This window comes from Thermobia domestica, chromosome 11 (assembly GCF_964235325.1).
Source record: "Thermobia domestica chromosome 11, izTheDome1.hap1.1, whole genome shotgun sequence".
NCBI lineage: Eukaryota > Metazoa > Arthropoda > Insecta > Zygentoma > Lepismatidae > Thermobia > Thermobia domestica.
In genome coordinates this window covers 216538111-216558575 of record NC_137464.1, presented here as the reverse complement: position 1 = coordinate 216558575, position 20465 = coordinate 216538111, and the positions used below count along the sequence as shown (strand labels likewise).

General features: G+C 35.7%; 1 protein-coding gene across 1 annotated transcript in view; it reads left to right on the top strand.

Annotated features, from left to right (window-relative positions):
* The first annotated feature begins 10415 nt into the window (after window positions 1–10415).
* The window catches only part of LOC145663744 (pickpocket protein 28-like), an 89749-nt gene continuing 79699 nt past the window's right edge, over window positions 10416–20465 (top strand). Inside the window, exons 1-3 of the mRNA XM_081729829.1 lie at window positions 10416–10636; window positions 15389–15512; window positions 16775–16917. Of these exons, the coding sequence (XP_081585955.1) occupies window positions 10473–10636; window positions 15389–15512; window positions 16775–16917 (431 nt within the window). The 5' untranslated portion in view covers window positions 10416–10472. The remainder of the gene's footprint in view (window positions 10637–15388; window positions 15513–16774; window positions 16918–20465) is intronic.

The window sequence follows — 20465 nt, the reverse complement described above, 5'->3', positions numbered from 1 at the left end:
ATGTAACCTTGCTGCTGAAAGAGATGCTAAACGAAAAAAGCATGTATTGTTAGTAATTGCGTTAATGCATTATTGTCAACATTGTGTCCATATGTTTTCTCGGAGTACTCCCGTTCCCTTCTACATCTCATTCAATTAATCCTTCCATTACCAGTCACTTGCTTTAATCATCACCTCCCTTAGCTTAATGGACATAACGTAGGACGTTAAACTAAAAGATTCCATTTTACACAGAAATTAAAACTACAATAAGAAAACTATCACTTCATTTTACGCTTCTACAGTTCATATGCTCGCTATTAATGCTGTACTAGTTGTACCTTCCAATAGAACTTGTGCAAGTTAAATGACATCAAATGTTGGAAGTGTTCCCCATTAGATGGCAAGGGATAGCTAAAAATAATGCGGAGTAGTGGAGTGGTAGTCACACTACATACTTGCCTATCTCGTCGTCGCTTTCGTTGATTAAAACAAACAAAAAGAAACGAAGGAAATGATTCGAGGTAATAAGGACTTGATTACAGAAGAACAAATTATTCCCAGCACGAGAGTTACTAGATTTATAAGTAAATTGCCAAACCATAATTTTACAAAAAAATCACTCAAAAATTCGCCAATCGAAAAACAAAAATTGCTATCTTGGAAGTTGAATGCCCTAGAATTCAGGGGCGGATCCAGGACGGGCTTCTGGCGGGCGGTGGGTTGTAATACTGCTACTTAGAGCTACTTTTAAGAGTTCCAAACTCTGGGATGGGTTTTATTTATATATAAAATAAAAAGAACTTTCCTCTTCTGGGAGGACGATCGCCCCGATTGCCCCCCTCCCCCTGGATCCGCCACTGCTAGAATTAGCGACCTTTCCCCCAAATTGGGAATACTGAGTATAGGTTTTCATTTCTGCATATATGATATTAAAATTTGTAGTTCAGATTAGAAAACAGAACAACGAAGACACAAAAAATTTGGAAAAGAAAATGTCAACATTCACTTCAATTTAAAACTTTTTTTTTTCATTAAAAAAATATTCATAAAGATAAATAGAAAGAGGGAAAAGTGAAATAAACTTGGTTGTTTATAGTTAGCATTAATGTAATGAGTTTGGGTGTATCCTTCCCTTTGGGAAATCTGTTATAAGCACGTGTCACAGGAGGTGTCGCGCATGTAGACAGTGTCAACGTTCCTCTTAATCAAGTCTCTTTGGTTGCACGCACACGGGTTCTTCAACAACTTATCAGGTGAGTTTCATTCTGCATCGCAAAATGTTCTCATGAGTTCATTGTGCTTGAGTTTATTATTTTCAAATTAGCTTACAATAAGTTAGAGTTTGTTTGATTTCAATTTCACTTTGGTTTGATATTACAGGACTAAATACTGCAAGTTTTTTTTTAAAAAAAGAGTCAAAATTGTTAACTGCTGACGAGGTTTCTGTAGTATCTAAATTTCATCCAGAGGCAAATCTAAACCGGAGTCGGGGAGACCTAGGCCCCCAGTGTTTTGAGTGATAAAAATAATAGTAGCTATTATTTATATATACTTTTAAAGTTTATAGTAAATTCATGATATATAGATCATAGTCTGGCCAGATAATAACTTCTAGGTCCGCCACTGATTTCATCTAGATTAAACGGTAAATGAATATTAAAGCATATTTTGAACTAGCGGTGGCTCGGTGGAAGGCTCTACCTCTGGTGCGAGAAGTCATTAGTCATTAGTTTGTCCATCAATGAACTTTGTGATGGACAAACACCGTGTGCGTCGGTTCTCGCGTTCCCTCTTTTTATCTTCATTCCACCATTACTATAAATATCATCATTGTCCCTTTAGCCTCGGTCCATAATCATAGGACATTAAACTAAAAAAAAAAGAAAAAGAAAAAGAAAAGTAATTGCATATTCGTACCAGTGATGGAATCTCGTGATCAGTAACTCGGAATACCCAAATATCGACAGACTCATTAGTCACCGGATCCGGTGATCACGTAACTTTGCACACATACGCAGAACTTAGCCTAAGTCTAGCAAGCAACACTCTTCCTCTTCTCTCTGAACATCTGTGAGCAAATTTGACCTCAATTTAGAATTTACATATTATGAACGGTTGGCCTGCGAGATGATTGTGTTCTCTTTTTCTGCATAGGAAAACAACACTCCTAGTTCTCTACTTGATAGTTTCAAACTTTGACATCCATTTACAGTTGTAAAAACTTCGGTACTATATTTCTCTGTAAATGTACTTACTTTGGTTTGCTTTACCCTATATATGGGCTAATCCATATGAAGTAGTCCAGAGTAGGTTGCTCGACCATCTCCGAAAATTATAAAAAGTGAAGTGTGAAGAACCTTGTGTATGAGAAGGTCAATAACACGAGTCACGTTTTCGGAGGTACAATTGTTCCTCAATGGCGGCCATCTTTGTTGTCGGCGGCGTGTCATTTTCTGCAGTTGCAAGCGTTTACGAAAACCACATTTGCTCAGGACTTACTAATCAGAGAAACATGAAACAAAAACTAATGTGTACCGGAGAGACCAAGGTATACGGAGAATATATAATTGTGCGCCCAAGTGGAGATTCAGGGTTGCAAACTAATACATGAAGTCACCAAAAAAAGTACAGAAAAGTGCACGTTTCAAGGGGCTGTATTTTGGAATGGCATAAAGTTACTGGTTCAGAATTTATGGTGTGAATACTAGTGCATGTACAGATTCTTCAGAAACATTCACAGCTATGATACGACTGTTGCCACAGAGTTATGGGAGTTCAAATGTTGGAGTTTGTCATTTTTATGGTATTTTTGGGGCTTAATATCTCAGGATGGCAAACTGCTAAAAATTGCTGCTGCAGCCACAAAGCAGCTCTGTATGTTAATAAACTATTACAAAAAAATCAAGACTGATATTACATGGAGAACAAAGTTATGACAATGCTAAGAAAGCACGTGCACGACGATGGTATTCAGTGTATTAGTACTGACCGAGCAACAAAACAGTACAAAAAACAGAATTAGTTCTCAGTGTGTTACGGACACACATTTGGCAACAGGAAAGTCCTGAAATTCGTCACTTGTTGATGTAACATAACATCGTAAGGTATGTTCAGAAATGGGGGTAAAACGATGGAAGCTTCTTGTGCCTGGAATGGACTGACAGCTCGCAAATCGTTCTTTCAGTTCATCTTCATGTTGAGACACGACTTCAGTGGAAACAAAGACATACTTGATCCCCTTGATGTGTTCTGAACAAAACTCAAACATATGGTAAGGTGTAAGGATCTGATCAGTAACTGGCGTCTGCAAACTAGCCCTTGCAACTTCTCTCTTCGTCACCCCACCAACACCATCACATGCAGTTTTGCCGTGTGACGTAGCAAAGAAATGCCATTCGGCTTCGAGCCCAAAGTCTGCTTGATGGTGACACAGATTAACAAAGTTCTTCTTGTTCTTGTACTGGCTGGACGCACCATCAGAAAAGTATGTAATCTTTGCTACGTGTGGTAAATGTTCTCGAATGTGACTGATAAGATGTTTTTGAAACACGTGAACTGCCACAGTATTATGCGTTAAATGATCACTTATTACGCAGAGACAAGAGTGCTTCTGTTCTCCACCTTCTTTGTAGTAGTAGACAAAAGGATGCAGAGTGGCTTGCTGATTTACCCAATGATAGGACTGTATGGCATCTTGGGTGATGAATGTATAGTTTTCAGCAAAATCAGCCAAAACTATACACTCAGAATCACTGAGATTGTCTTTCTTGTATTTTAGATATTGTGCTTGAACCTTGGAAATATAGTGATGCTTTTTGAGATCCTCGAGTTTCTCACATAATGTTTCAAAAAATTCGTCTGCATGTTTGACTACTGTAATCAGTTCAGTCCTATCAACTATAACCCATTGCTTGTATTGAATAATGTCAGGGAAAATTTCACTTTCCATGGCTTCATCAAACATCGACAGAAGGGCAGCTTTTCCTGGACAGTGTTCGCATGTTTGCATCATGCAGGCATTGCTGTCAATATCACATACGAGTAACTCGAGGAGATCCTTGTATTCAACGTTTAGTTTCGCCCCATCAATCATTAACTTTATATTTTGGTGGTACATACATACGCAGACACTATGAGTACCCGCAGCACCGGCAAGAATGCACCATTTAGGTCTCATGGCACAAAACTTAGCCCTGTGAATATCTGTGCATTCTGGATGGTTCTGTTTAAATGCCAGGTAAAGCTCGTTCAGGTTACATAACAACAGTCGTTTCTGTTTCTGAACTCTCACACTTCCTGCACGTACTGGTCTACAATCTTTCTTGCCTGGACACAAACGGCTGTATTCATCATCTTCATAAAAATGGAGAACCTTTTCTGTTGTCTCTGGTGACACTGATACTAGCTGCTTGTGACCAAGATGTGGTAAAATTCCCTGCTCACTCACCAGTTTCCTAGTAATCTTGACAAGACGTTCTGACACATTAAATTCAGTTGCAATCTTCTTACGAGGCCATGTTGTTGGGAGCAAACTTAAGATTTTTACTTTTTCTTCCTTGGTAGCAATGGCACATTTCTCTTTTAATTGATGTATCAGGATTTCATAATCCGAGGACACTTGTACGCTGTCGTCTTCATCTTCAATAGTTTCCTCGAAGGCAAGTTCTAATTGTCTTCTTAGCGCTTGTGACACTTGGTCCATTTTGCGTTGAAGCTTACGTTTCCTTTTCTCGGCACTGACTTTTCGTATTTTTGACGGTGGCGATAATCCTAACGTACAACATGCTGAATCTAAAGTTTCTAAGACGGATGTTGACGGAACAAATTCAACATCGCTGTTTCTGTTTTGATCTTCCAGGTTACTTGCACTGGATGCAAACACTGCGGAATAACAATTGGGACAAAGTGCTTTTCCTGGTATTAACTGAACACCAGTCTTCTTTCCTTGTAGCATGTGTTCAACGAGAATTTTTCGAAGTCCCTTTTTAATAGATTTCTTATGAATGTTCATTGGGTCACAACACACACGACCGAACAGATGGTTATATTGCTCTAAATATCTTATTTCATGGTACTTGCACACTGTAACAGGTTCACAGCCAATTCGCAGACGAAGCAGCTCCTGACTTTCGGTTTGCAAGTCCGAAATATACTTTAGTTCCTTTGCACAAACACCATACGTAGATTTATAGCATTCCTCATTAGTAGCATTTCCCACAGAACACTGAGAGGACATTTTCAGCGCACAACACAACCACCTTCCACTGTAGCTGTAGCAAAACGACTGACGGATACACCAAGCAGCTGACTGACATTTGGAGGGAAAATGCACTGATAACAAAAAACAATACAGGTGGGTAACTCCAACGTGAACGATTTAGGCCACGATTTCACTGCCACCTGCTGCCTGTTTCGTCACACTGATAAAGTAGAATGAAATCCATCCGATCATAACATAAAAGGTGATTCATGCACAGACTTGGCATCGTCACGCACGTGCTTTCTTAGCATTGTCGTAACTTTGTTCTCCATGTAATATCAGTCATGATTTTTTTTAAATAGTTTATTAACATACAGAGCTACTTTGTGGCTGCAGCAGCAATTTTTAGCAGTTTGCCATCCTGAGATATTAAGCCCCAAAAATACCATAAAAATGACAAACTCCAACATTTGAACTCCCATAACTCTGTGGCAACAGTCGTATCATAGCTGTGAATGTTTCTGAAGAATCTGTACATGCACTAGTATTCACACCATAAATTCTGAACCAGTAACTTTATGCCATTCCAAAATACAGCCCCTTGAAACGTGCACTTTTCTGTATATATAGGGTGTTAACGAACTATTCCGACATACTGTAGGAGGTGATTCCTCACATGAAAATAATAGAAAAACTTCGTATGGACCTACGGCGAAAAGTGCATAGTTTCAGAGCTAGGGCTGTCCAAAATCGCGAAAAAGCTTAATTTCAATAGGCCCTAGTTCAAATTCTAGAAGCTGTAGATGGTGGTCCTTATCGGCGTAAAGGAAGTCACGGATGCACAATCCAAAAGCGTATATTTCATCCATTGTCAATGGTGTACAGTTTATTCCCCACAGGGCGTAATTCTCAGATATGCTCTCTAAAGAGTTTTCAGATATACCCTGAGTTCAAGGATTCCAAAGTAGGCAGGAGGTAAGCCTCAACAACAATGGACACCCAGTGCTTCGGAGGAAAGTCGGAAGTCTTAGGAACGGGCAGCTCCATTTATTTTTGTGCCCGGAATAACGTGTGCTGCGATGTATTTCGTCACGGTATTTTTAAAGATTTCTTCACTAATAAGCGTGAAAGAAAACATTGCAGCATGCGTTTTTCCGAGTACGAGAGACCGTGCTGCTGACGATCTTTAACACTCCCTACATCCAGCCAAAGGATTCCGTGTTCATTGTTGTCAAGGCTTATTGTTTACCTTCTTGGAACCAATCATAAAGTCAGAGCGTATCTCAAAATTCGGTTAATGGCATGTCCGGGAATTTCACCCTGTACGGAATACTCTGCATTTTTGGATTGCGCAGGATTCACTTACTTTACCTGACAAGGACCACTATCCACAGTTTCTCCAATTGGAACTAGGGTCTCTTAAAATTTGACTTTTTCGTGATTTTGGACAGCCCTAGCTCTGAAACTATGCACTTTTCCCCACAAGTCGATATGAACTTTTTCTCTTATTTTGATGTAAGGAATCACCTCTTACAGTTTGTCTGTATAGTTCATTAACACCCTGTGTATATATAAATCCTGATAAATAGGGAATTTTTAATTAAGCCATTATCAAGTTTTACCAGGGTTTAGACCTCAGTATGACCAACTATCAAAGGGAGAAATCAGAAAATTGCTAAAGAATGATATATCATGTTTTTTACCTTCTCGTATAGATTTAAAATATAGTAGTACTTTCGACAATATCTTGAAATACGCATCTTTCTCAATAGTGTAGTACATCTTTCTATAGAAATACTTTCTCATTCGTGTGATATAATATCTCCCCCATAATCATATTTTCTTAATTCAATCTGTAGGCTAATTGATATTATTTCAAATCATTTAACAATGACCTGGTGGTATTATGTCACATAATTTCGCTGATAATAAAATAAAATAAAATAAAAAGGGGAAACGAAATGAACTGAGGATTATCTTTTGCAGGTGTAACTTGGAAGAGTTCAAATACATACTGTTTTTGATGGATATAATGAAAGAGCAGAATTTCTCTCGAGAAGAGAAAACGTCATTCCAAACATTTGGTCTTTTTTATTGCTGGAAGAATATATGGAATTATGTGAAGGAGTATTGCAATCGATCCAGTTTACACGGGCTTCAATACGTAGGAGAAAATAGAAGATCTGTTCTAGAGAGGTTGGTACACAATCAAATGTTACTAGTGTTGTTTATTAGCCACTACTATAGACAATTCTAGGACTAAATTATTCAATTATTCTTTTATTTTTACGTTCCATGCTTCTGTCCTTTGGGCTAAAGGAGATTGTAAGAAAAATTGATGATCGTAAAATAAATCATGAAAGTATAGAGCATAATATTCATACCTTAAGTTAGATTTGAAAACGTGATTGACTTTTCTTACGATTGCCAACCGACTAATCTAACTTACAAGTTCATAGGAGACAAATTAGAGCTCTCGAGAGCCCTTGTGATTTACAAACTTCCTTTCGATACATGTGCTTCGTGGTCTGATACTTGCTAAAAGTACTTTATCAGTCATGTACACGGTGCATGTAATAAGTAGGTACTTGAAAAAGAAGTAGTGAATAATAGTGGAGTAGCAAAAACTAGAAAGAAAACCTTGATCCTTGAAGTGAAATAATATCACTTGCACAATTTCAGCATTGTAGGTGCAGGGGAAGATGAACCTTTTTAACCAAACGACATGGGAAAACGAAAAACACATAAATGTTTCCTGATACGTAGTAGAGGCATTCACTTGCACGAATTGCAAGTTCCACCTCGAAGGAAAAAGTAAGAGAATTTAACTATTACATGAATAGAATAAGAAAATCTCATTCACATGCACGAATTAGGGGAAAATAAGGGAATTTAAATACTACTTCATGATTGCGAAGATATTCACTTGAACAAACTTCTGAAATTCAACCCCGAAGAAGTGACAAAAGGGAAAACTCAAGTTCATTTCCCTTGAAATCCACTTCATTCAATCACGAAAGCAGTTTGATTTGATATTGGGTTTAGCGTCGTTTTCAGCAATGAGGCTATTTGTGACATGGACCTACATATTAACGTGGAATCTGATTCACATGGGTTCCCGCTGGGAATCGAACTAAGATTTCCTACGGCAAAAGCGCCTACTCTAACCGCTTAGCCACGGGAGAGCTCAATAACGAAAGCAGAGATCTTTTTAATAAACAGCACATCACATTACTTGCATGGATTTTGTAGAGGCTGGATAAAAAGATGAATTCAATATGATAAGTATGAACTTTTTTTTTTCAATAGTCAAATTGAAGGGCGAAATTGTGGTAGAGTGATGTCCAGTGCATATGAACAACGTCTACTTGTTACCCAAGCAAAGGCTGAGGTTTGTATATCCTTCAAACGCTTTCCAATAACCTTTTTACCAGGCAAAAGAAAAGTATTATTTTATTTATTTATTATTTGTATTGCACTTAGCACATGACTGTCTTACAGTTTCGAGACAACAATCAAATCAAGAAATCGAGGGTCTTTCATAATAAAATATAACAGAAAATTGCTATCCATTCTGTCTTCGAAATTACAGTAGATTATTACGGTACTTGTATCTTCTTATTGGGAACAACAGTGATGAGTGATAGAGCGCCCATCCCAGGTACAGGGGTATCAAGTTCCAAATGACGTTATGCAATATAATGGTAGGCAACAATGTCTCCTTGAATTTCTTGAGGTTCCCTTTTTCTCAGCCCACTCACTCTTTCATAAACATTCACCCGTCACCCTCCATACAAGGAATAACCATGGGAGTAAAAATGAATAATTAATTTAATTTCATTTCATGAATTTTTTTCCTTATAGTTTATTGTTACTACGATTGAAAATATAGCCTATGATAGAAATTGTAGCATTCAGGGTAGTAACCACAACCGTGAGAATGCAGCAAGTTTGGTCTCTTCCTCATGCCTAACATTTGGTGCGTTCAGAGCACAAGGGAATCGACTTCAATTACCAAAGTTGTTAGAAAAAGCAGCACAAAGTTTTTATGGTACATTTAATATAAAATGAAAAAGTTTTTAATGTACATTATAAGAGTTATTCACTATTTCTGGACAAGAATCTATTGAGCTTTCAAAATAGCTTTAGATAGAGATCTCAAAGATGATATAGGTCCAAATGATCACAAAAAAGGACTTGATTCCCCTTTTTAAGTATAAATTTAATTGTGAAATGAATGAAAACTTACATCAATGAGTACATATCATGAAAGAGAATTCCTTCAAGTTTTCTTTAATGTTAGTAGACTTCAACGTGGGATCCATTTGTGGCCCTACAAACACCGTGTGCGTGGGTTTTCTCGGGGTTCTCCCGTTCCCTCCCACTTTCTTCATTCCACCATTTCATTCATTACTCATCATCACCGTCTCCTTTAGCCTAACCGGCATAACCGTGGGACGTAAAACTCAAAGATTTCATTTCATTTTTCCATTTGTGGCCCTGCACACGTCGAGACGATATTCCACTTCTCGCCACGTATTCATCAACATTTCAGGTGTAGCTTTTCCAACCGCCTCGACGATTCTTTCCCGTAAATGATTGATGTCTCTGATCTTTTCACTGTACACAACATTTTTTTATGTGGCCCCAAAAGAAAAAGTCCAGTCTGCGCTTTCTGTTGCGGAGTACACATTGTTGCTGAGTTCCTCTGCACTGACCGCCTGCCTGGACTGAGCTGAGGAAACAGAGGGGGAAAAAACAGGACTGGTGCCGTCTCAAGGTCAAGCAGAACTGCCAACTGCAGGGAATAGTGTATGTCACTTTGTACAGATTCTAGGACACATTAAAATTAGGGAGTTCTTTTCAAACACACTGTAAATATTAAACTGAACTTTTGTAAATGTAAAGAAGTCTATTCCTGAGGGCTTATATTTTGAAATAAGATTTGAAAAATCATTCATTCAAATAAATATAGAAGTGAAAGTCACATTTTATTTAGTTTTAAGATGGAAATAAACATTACTTCGGCACTTTTCGCATCTTTGTGTAAAAACTATACCACATAACACTTAAATCTAATTATTCATAAAATTTTCGAAACTGCTGCAAGTAAATCAAAATACATTAAATACAGTGGTTCGTGATTAGTATGTTAGATATGTAACCAGATGTTCTAAGAAAGAAAAACTGCTGTTAAAATCTAAATATTTTTTCTTTTTTTAGACTGTTTTGGTTGATCTCGTTCATTCTGTGCTTCTCCGCCTCGACATATTTGATCGGAAAACTTTGGATGAAATGGAGGAACACTCCTGTGATATTTGAGTTCACTGATAGTTCCGTGAAAGATATTCCTTTCCCAGCAGTTACTGTCTGTCGTGATGTTGCGTTGGATTCAACTCTTCAAACTGAAGCGGAACAGATACTGGAGAAAAACGACAATATAACCGACAAAGAGTAAGTTTTCTGTTCAATAGTTCTTCCAATCAGGGATGTATAAAAGAATTTATTTCATTGAGGCCCAAAGATTTCGGGGGAAATTGAATGTAAGAATAAGTTGTATTAAAATGTGTAAAATTACTCCTAAAATTAAACTAGATTTGCAGAGAAGATTGGATTTCGAGTGAATTCGGACCCCAAGATCCACCTATGTACGTCCCCGGTTCCTACGTTCAAATGACTTGATTCGTATGTTATATTATGAATGTGGAAAACAGATGATATGTTCTCACATCAATTACTTTATAAGTGCAAATTTAGTGATGTTGAAAAAATAACAAATGTACAGGTAGAAGTGCATTGTGCATTAAACTTGAGTCTCCTCTAACTTGACAGTGTGTTAACCAATATATTACCCCTTTCGCTTACCGGCCTTCCACTTTTGAGATTGGTGCTGATCCACTCACTGTTAGACTAGCCAATGGACATGAAAGTTGTTTGAGTGACTAATATTAAAGATCAAATATTAAAGTGATTTGAGTGATACTGACCGTAAGAATGGAAAGATATATGGCTGATGGGAGAGCGGACTGAGTCTCCATTTGGTAAAGTTGAACGGTTTTAAAATGCGACTGTTGACCATGAAGCAAACTTATGGGTTTTGAGTTCCACTGAAGAGCATAGTCAATTTCAACTATCTTCGTTATTCACATTTGTATATTCGTATCACTACCTAATTCAGTAAGTGTAAAACATGGAATGAGAGAACTCAGCTGCTTTGGAGGCTGAGGCATGATCGGTTGATCTTTTCTTTCTAATGAAAAGAAAGTAACCTCATGGTTAGAGCACCGACAGGGTAAGAGACTAATTTTGACTCTATAGCCAGTCATACATTTCTTTTTTATTCTTTAAATACCATTGATCCAAATAAGTTATTCTTGATTAGATGTTTACTTTTAGTGTTTTTTATCTTATGGATGTTGTTAAGATTTGAAGCTTTGCTTGGAAGAAATATGTTCAGTACTCAGATTGTGTTTTCTGAATACTTAACTTTCTGTGAAAATTGAAGAAATGCAGACATCTATAGGCATGCCACTCCATTTTTTCCCTTTGTACTTGATTTGTATACATTTAAAAGATCAATAATAATCCCTTGATTTGTTAGTAAAGGGTATCTTAAAAGTAAGGGCTTTTTTTTTTGAAATAGTAAATAAAAGTAGGAGATGAACTTCAAACTGAATGAATGAATAGTATAGGATATGCCATTACGAAATTAATTAATTTATTGTCACAAGATGGCCTTATGTCTTGTAGATGGTGTCAGTAAAATAGCGACTGTTTCTGAATAAACATGTCTGAAGCCGTCCGGAAACATTGTGCATTGTTTATCAAACACAATCTGGTTGATTTCATTGATTATTCGTGTTTTCAGTTTCTCATTTGATGCATAACAATGCGTTTGATGCCAGGTAGTGACACTTCACATCGTGCAGTCTCTTTCTGTCTGCGTAAGTTTTACGCAAAAAAATGGCCGCCATCTTACTGACGTAATCTTCAAGACATGAGGCCATCATGTGACTGTGAGTGAATTAATTTAGTAGTGCATGTTCTATACCATTCATACATTTAGTTCGAAGTTCATTTTCTTCTTTAATTTACCTATTCAAAAAAAAGCCTGTATTTTTTAGACACCATTTAAGAAAGATAGCTTTCATGTAGCTCTTTAGGACTCAGGAATACTTTACAGAGAACTATCATGAAGCCCGTGATATGTTGCCGAAACTGTAATACAGGTTGCGAGTCAGGAGGTGTGGTTCTTAGAGACGAGATAGAGTGGTGGGGAACCACTTTTACTATAAGGATTGGTCTTGAATCAAGGTCTACCACCCATCATCTACACCGAATTTAATCCCAAGAAGGCTGTGTTTTGGAGCTCTAAACCTCGGTATTGCATAAAAACTCAAACTGTAACTCAAACTGAAACAGGCGCATACATTAATCATATAACCATGAGGAGGCTCTGTGAGTATCTGTAGGTCAAAGCTTCTAGATACAGTATGAAACATTAAGCTCTTATTACATTTAAACACTGTTAACACTACCTTCCTCAAATTGTTCACCCTTCTAAAAGCAGATTTTTTTTTTAGATTACTTGATTGGTTGATCCGTGAAGTAAGATGTAACCTGCAGTTTAAAGTGAAATCTGTTGTACTATTGCAACCGAAGCTCTTCCTTTAGGGACTGCACCAAAACCACATGAGAACACTATACGACCTTATAATTTCATTAGTATTAGCAAATTTCCCCATATTTTGTTTCTTACAATGTAAAGACTACTTTCTATATCTCATTTCCGTTTGTCTGCCTGTTTCCTCATGTGATCATTTTTCCCTATTCACGTCTCTCTTTACGTGACTCTTCTTCTTCGTTCTATCATTTCTTCACAATATTCTTAAGAAATCCTTCCAAATTTTGTTTGTATATAATTCTTCAGTTCTGTATATTGTTGTTTTTCGTTCTCTTTTTTTCTTCTTTCTTGTTTTCACTTCTCAGCAGTGCTAATTTTTCCCCTAGTATTTCTGCATGACCCACATATTTGTAATATTTGTACTCTATCTCTGTTTTCCAATTTTTTTGTACTTTCAAGTAGTATAACTCTTTCCTCCATTGTTGCCTTCTCATACTCTCTGCACAAAAATCAAATATCCCTTCGTTTATATCTCTTTGTTCTTTCTCTTCTTCTTTCACCTCGCTATTCCAAGTACTTCTCCGCCTTTTTTCCTTAGGAACATTCGTAATTTTTGTTGCTGTAATAATCTTCCTTCCACATTTTTTGCTGATTTTATTTCCATCATTGGTTTCTGATTATTTTTCTGAAATTGTCTCTGCCTGTCTTCCCGTTTCCACTTCTTTTCAATTGTTTTCAAAGGATATTCATTTTCTTGTTTCCATTATATTTTTCTTAGTTACTGTCCTAATTCTTACTCTTACGCTTCTTATAAAAGAGAACATATGAGTAAGTAAGTTATTGGTAAGAATAAATATTACATTTAGCCTAAATGCAACTAGTATATCCCCGAACATAACAAGGAAAATCATCTGATGGAAATAGCGGTGAAAGAAATAGAAAAATTATAGAACTAGATTAGAAAGAAGTTTAAGATGATTCCAAAACACTGAGAGAACAAGTACTGTCCTAAATGAGACAAAATTGTAAAATTAACACAAGGACTAAATATTGATCTTGCCACATTTCAGCTTTAGCAAAAATAATGATTAAAAGGAGATGATGAAGAATGGGAATACACAAAAAGTAGAATGCTCCTGAGGAAATAGAAACCAGAAGAAATGAGTTAAGAACTGAGCAATAATGATGAATTACAAAGGAGGATTAAGCATGAGAAAGAACGGAAAGAAATTCTCCAAGTAATAAAGACGTGACAACCGAAAACTTTTTCTTAAAATTATTGAGGAACTAACAACAAAATTAATTTAAAAATTGAGAAATATGAATAGAGGAAAATGATGAAGGAAGGAATAAAATCTATTGGTATAATTGAAAGAAGATAAAAAGGATGGAAAATACAGAAGGTGGTACAGATAGATGGAAAACAATGGATAAGAGCACTGTGCAGCAGATCTGAAGAGGGAAACCAAAGCAATATAGAAATAAACAAGAAGACACAGAAATAAAAGAATAAGAACGTAAATTACTGTTGATAAATCGAAAAAAAATAGAAACAGCAATTAAGTAATAATGTCGAACCACAATGAGGAATTAAGGAATCTAACGAAAAAGGAGAAAAAGATGAAAGAAAGAAAGAAAGTGTAAAAGTACACGTGTAGGTGAACAAACAGTGCACCCAAGAAGATGAACATGAGTGAAAGGCCAAAAGGCGGAGAAATGAAGTAGTGAAAAGTTGTCCGGAATGTATAGAAGTAAAGTACCATCTCCTCCAGTAGAGACGACAGTAAGGGATGCACCATGTTGACGTCGAAATGAAACAAAAATGAAATGTTTCACTATGTGTTTATAGTCATAAAAAAACATTCTATTTTTATTATAAATTTTGTTTCCTTGTTCTTTTCATATTCTGATATTCTGAATTTCATCTCCCTCCTAACTTCCGCGAGTTCTTTGAAAACATATGTGCTACATGGAATGAAATTGCATTACTAACTCTCTTTTAAACTACACTAGTTGTTCGACTTAGCCTTCGGTTCAATACGCTATAGGTTAACATCTTTCTGAGTTAAAATCTCTAATTGTTTTTACAGAATTTGTTTATTTTGATTTTGCTCGCAAACCACTTCAAAATGTTTTATGCAATTATTAAAGTACTTCGTTATACGTAACAATCCTTCAAATAGCGACATGTTTTAATGCCAAGCAGGCAGGCAAAGTGATATCAAAAGTAGCAATATTTACTTGCGTCATTGTTTACTAATAGATATTAGCGTGCCAAATGATAGCACACATAGGAAATCTACTCGTGTGATTGTTTACTGTTACGAACTAACGCGGCAAGTGATAGCACACGTAGCAATATTTACTTGCGTGATTGTTTACTATTAGTAATTAGTTTGATGGACTAAGACACTTGTCGTTTTTGTAAGGAGTTCTTATTCTGTCCCTTGTCTTTCTACAACCACTACAGAACTCTTTAGAATGTTGTATAGTATTCCAGGATAGTGTGACACACAGACTGACATGTTTTTCTTTTATAATTTGGTTTGTTCGTGGTAAATTCAAATGAAATTATATTGCAGGTGGGGACTGTTGGAGATTTTACGTCGTTCCTGTTACCTTCTTCCGTTTCCACCAGACAGGAACGCATTGGAAGGAAATGAGCAACCAATATTTAATAGTGAAACTGTTAATAACTATGTACAGGTATGTAAAAATATCAATATAATGTTTCTTATTAATTAATATAAACTATGACAACATTTTGTAGAGTAGATAGTGTGGAATCCAACTCTAGTGCGTCAAATGCGTATACGCTAATCATAGTTATGAGGACGCCTTGTTGAGTCATATACCTGTTAGCAAGGTTATATTCAGGTGTACCGGGGCACCTTTTTCCCTCCCCAAGCTCGTGGTCTACTCTCTGAGGAATTATGAATTTAACGATTTTATATAGCTTATGTATAAACTTATATTTTTGTAATGATAGTAATTCGTTGTATTTTTTTAATAATCTGTGGACTTTTATTTTCAATGGCTTCCTTTAGAAATAATCAGTATTGACAATTTATTATATTTATTTTACAAGAGGATCACTCAGCCGAAATTATTAGTAGTAGTTTTTGTAATTCCTTCCCTCTCTTCGATACTTTAAAAAAAAAACTACTTGTGAATTTTAGTTTATTATGAGCTCTTGTACTACGAAGGTTATATGAACATATACTACTGCTTAGTGTAAAATTGAAACATGCAAGTTCCATTTGGAGTCAAACAAAAAACTCCGCACATAAAAGGCACACGTTCTAGCCACTCAAGAAACGGGAAAGGCTTGGTTTATTATAATTATCATTATTATTATTATTATTATTATTATTATTATTATTATTATTATTATTATTATTATTATTATTATTATTAGTTTGATTATTGAAGTTTGTTGACTAACTGAAGTTCAATCAAAGGCATCTGAATGGGATCAGAATAGCCATAATGGTAGATTTTATCTGCTATATAATAATGCGGAACATTATGTTGTAAACGCTTTCGGCTCGAGAGTTATGGGCGTCAAAGTTCTAAATCAATCCACTGGGTATATCCTAATAAACATTGTTCACATAGCAATTAAAGATCCATTTGAGACAAAAGCAGACATAAAATGAAAGAAATGTTTTATGACTATGCATGTTATATTATAAATTTGCGGTTCATTTATGTCCCCATATAGATTGCACACCAAAAATGAAAATTTCTTTTGTTTGTACTTTTACCTGCATTTTTGTCTTTTTTTGTACATAAAAATAAATTTTGCTTCATATAAATGCATTCTTTTAAACTGTTAAACTGTGTTTCTGTTAAACTTCCATCCAGTATATAACACTATTCAAATTACATGTGTAGTTCATAATTTTAAAATTACAGAATATTGTAGAAGCGTATAATGAAAATAATGTAATATATTTATTTAATAGCAAAACACACCTTGCAGTGACTACATTAGTTGCGTATATGAGGGAAAGAACTGTGATAAATATGTAAGACCTACCTTAACAAACGAGGGTGTTTGTTGCACATTCAATATGTTATCAACAGAAGATCTTTACAACGATGACATGTAAGTATTGGTTATTGATTCTAGTATTAATTTTTCTTTCACATAATTGTTATTTTTATATCATTTGAAGTATTTATTTTTATACCATTAATAAGTTTTTAAGGAAAATATCGGGTCAAAATAATCCAGCCATAAGATTCTCTAAACATATTAACTATTACACATGCACATCCGCACATATCAAAAAATTGTATATCTTTTCAACCATCTGTCGGGACTATTCAAAAGAAAAAAAGCTGGTACTGATCGCCCCACAAAAATTATTACAAGACATTGCCACTGAAATTCCTGTAACTCATTGTTTTGCAGGTGCATAGGCAACTCAAAGCCCGAGTGTGATTAGTTAGTCTGGGATGCAATTCCTCGCTTTTCCTTTGCCTCATCTAAAGCAGTCTTCGTAAATTTATTGCTGCTATGACGTAATACTCTTATTCCATTCAGATAGAAATTCGCCATGGTTAGATTTTTGAATCCTGCGTTATAATGTTACAATGTCTTATTAACATGTTAACTAAATTTAAAGTGATTTTATCACGTTTGAGAAATTGTTTTTCGCACAAAGCAGGATTGTCCTCAAAAAGACAGTATTACCTGGAATATGAACTTAAGAAGAAATGTAAATTACTATCTACAGTTACTAAACGTGTGTGTTTAATCAAAGTTCATGGCTGATGGCACAGACAGAGAGAGAGAAGAGATTCAAAAATATTGGGGCAAAGAGGAATACATACACGTATGAGAGGTTAAAATTAGAGAAACAATTTGCTGGACAATATTCATATTCTAAGGAAAACTGTGATTTTCTGAAGCAGAAGTATCAAATTTCTCAGTCGAACTTGCAAGCATTACGCTCGCAATTGTCGAATAAAGGTGGAGAACTCTTTTTGGAGCATCAGATGAATAAACAGGGAGAGAAAAATCTTTGAATTTGGAGAATGAAGAATTTAATATATATATATATATATATATATATATATATATATATATATATATATATATATATATATATATATATATATATATATATATATATCTTTCGTTGACTGGTTTCGAACACATTACCTCTGTCATGTAGTCACAATTCTAACCACTCACGAATGGGTGCTTCTACCTGACGAATCATGCACGCTCTTCTTGCACATCTCAAGAATGCCAAACTTTCGTGGCATGGGAATCGAAAATATACTTTTATTTGTATAATAATAATTTATAAAAATAATTGTGTTGATATTTTTGTTTGTATATTTGTCCGGTATACAAATAAGTACCGTTGACTTGGCATATTTGAAAGTGGTTTTACCAGGCTATAGTTTGGAAGATACCGTAGAATCTATAAATATGTTGGTTCGTATCCTAAGGGGATACAGGGAGTTTCGAAGGGGAATAAAATGGAATATCTGACGAAATTTTGACGTTAGGAAGTTGAAACTTGCTATATAACTCATTTTTAAAACGAAGTAGACTATATATAACTTACAATCGGAAAGAAAAATAATGTAGGGATGAGACACCCCTAAGAAGGAATGAGTGAATATCGAAAATGCATAGTTAAATATACATATATAGTGTATATTATAGCGTCAAATCCATAGTTTCCAGGGTCGCTGAGATAAATAGTGGCACTTTCGATTCCATCTTAATCCAAGTTTATCCTCCGTCCATTTAAGGTGAAGCTGAGAGAGGGTTAAATATGAAACATTCGAAATGACCGAGATTATAGTCGAATCAATAGTTTTTTTTCTGGATAACCAAGCTGAATGGTGATAGTCCTCGTGATATTTAAGCCTACGTTTAATCGAGAACGTGGATGTTAGTTAGCCCTGGAATTCGGGCACTTCTGCAAGTTTATTATAAATGCTTAAATAGGCGTTGCAGTTGCTTATAAAAGCAATGTTTAAATATCTGAAACAGAGTGGGTCTTCATTATCTTATAGTATAATACACAATAATATAATATTTTATAACATCGGAAACATTCCATTCAGATAGAAATTCCATGGCTGATAGAAATTATCCTTACGTGTCCCTCCCCGCATAACGCGGAATACCAACCTATTCTGTCTTGCCCGCCCTAGGTTGGCAATTAGATATACAGAGTAGGGTGGATCGAAAAAATCAAAAGTTGTCCAAGTAAATAGCACTAGGTCTCAAAAGTTGTGTATTGACTAGTACAACATTCGTGAATTTTTTCATAATTTTTGTACTTCATCTTCATTCCCCTCAAGGGTCTCAAAATTTTTCAATTTTTATAAAAACTTGATTTTTTTGAAAATATGGATTTTTTTTAAAAGTCGCTCAATGAAATCGAATTAGGTGTCAAAAGTTGGATAATGACTAGATTGACTACACCATTAATGATTTTTAAAATAATTTGCACCTTTATTCCCTGCAAGAGCTTGAAATTTTGCAGTATTTATGATATATTCTAAGACACATTCTACAGCATTTACATGGCGCAATAGTGGGTCCACAAAAGTTCTCGGGAACTATAGGAAAAGTTTACCCAATTGTGAGGATTTACCAGTTGTTAATTTTCAAGTGAATGAAGGAACTTTCGCGGTTATGCAATAAAAAACGTCAAACCGTAGCACAGGTCAAAAATATGTATGTGGAATATTTGTAAAGCAATCTCTGCTGGTGAGTGTTCACCGAATCTTGCATCAAGAAGTCTTGGAAAATTATCCCATGCAAGATGGATCACTACTACTAACGTAGTGCTTAGAGTGTACATAAGAACTGCTGACCCATCTTCAAACTTGAAGGAGCTCGTTAAATTCATCATGAAAATGTATGCTCTGATGTGGTTTTACATTAAATATAACCCTACTATCAAGGATGCTCCTCTGAACTATATCGTACTCTAGCCTTTCCACGGTACTTAAGCAGTGAACTGAAGCTCATTGTAGATAGGACAATTCATTCAATGGTTTCTTCGCGTATCCGGAGAATCTACTGGTATATATGCTCGCCGATGATATAAAGCATATTCCAGAACTAGTTATGCGTAGAATCCTTGACACAAGGTCAAAAGCTCAAACCAAACACCTCATGTACCAAGTTCAATATTGCAGCAATCCACTTTAGTGCTTAGGCTTACATTGACCTAATCACCTGGCAGGAACGCGAAGTAACCGAGTCACCCCTGACGAGAAACTTGTCGGAGGAGTATCTACAGAAATGTGTAACAGAAATCTGTCCTTCCACCTGTTTTTTACTTGCCTTGTCATACTTAAGCAGTCAAGAGGTACGTTAGAACCGTAACCGAAGCTTCGTCTGAAAGTGTTTGGTGTCTTAGCTCGAGATGGATTTATCAGAGCAAGACTTTTGGATATGTCAATTATGCCCACATTCGAAACAAATTTGAATACAAATAAACGAATTAAAGAAATAGTTTCCAAATATAGAGTGAATGGGATGGGAGGATGGGCGAACTCTATATGCAGCCACCTCCTCGTACTGAGTTCTGGATGTTTCTGGGATCTAGCAAAGAAGTGCATATCAAAAATCATTTCAATGCAAAATTATTAAATTTACATAATGTATCTTAA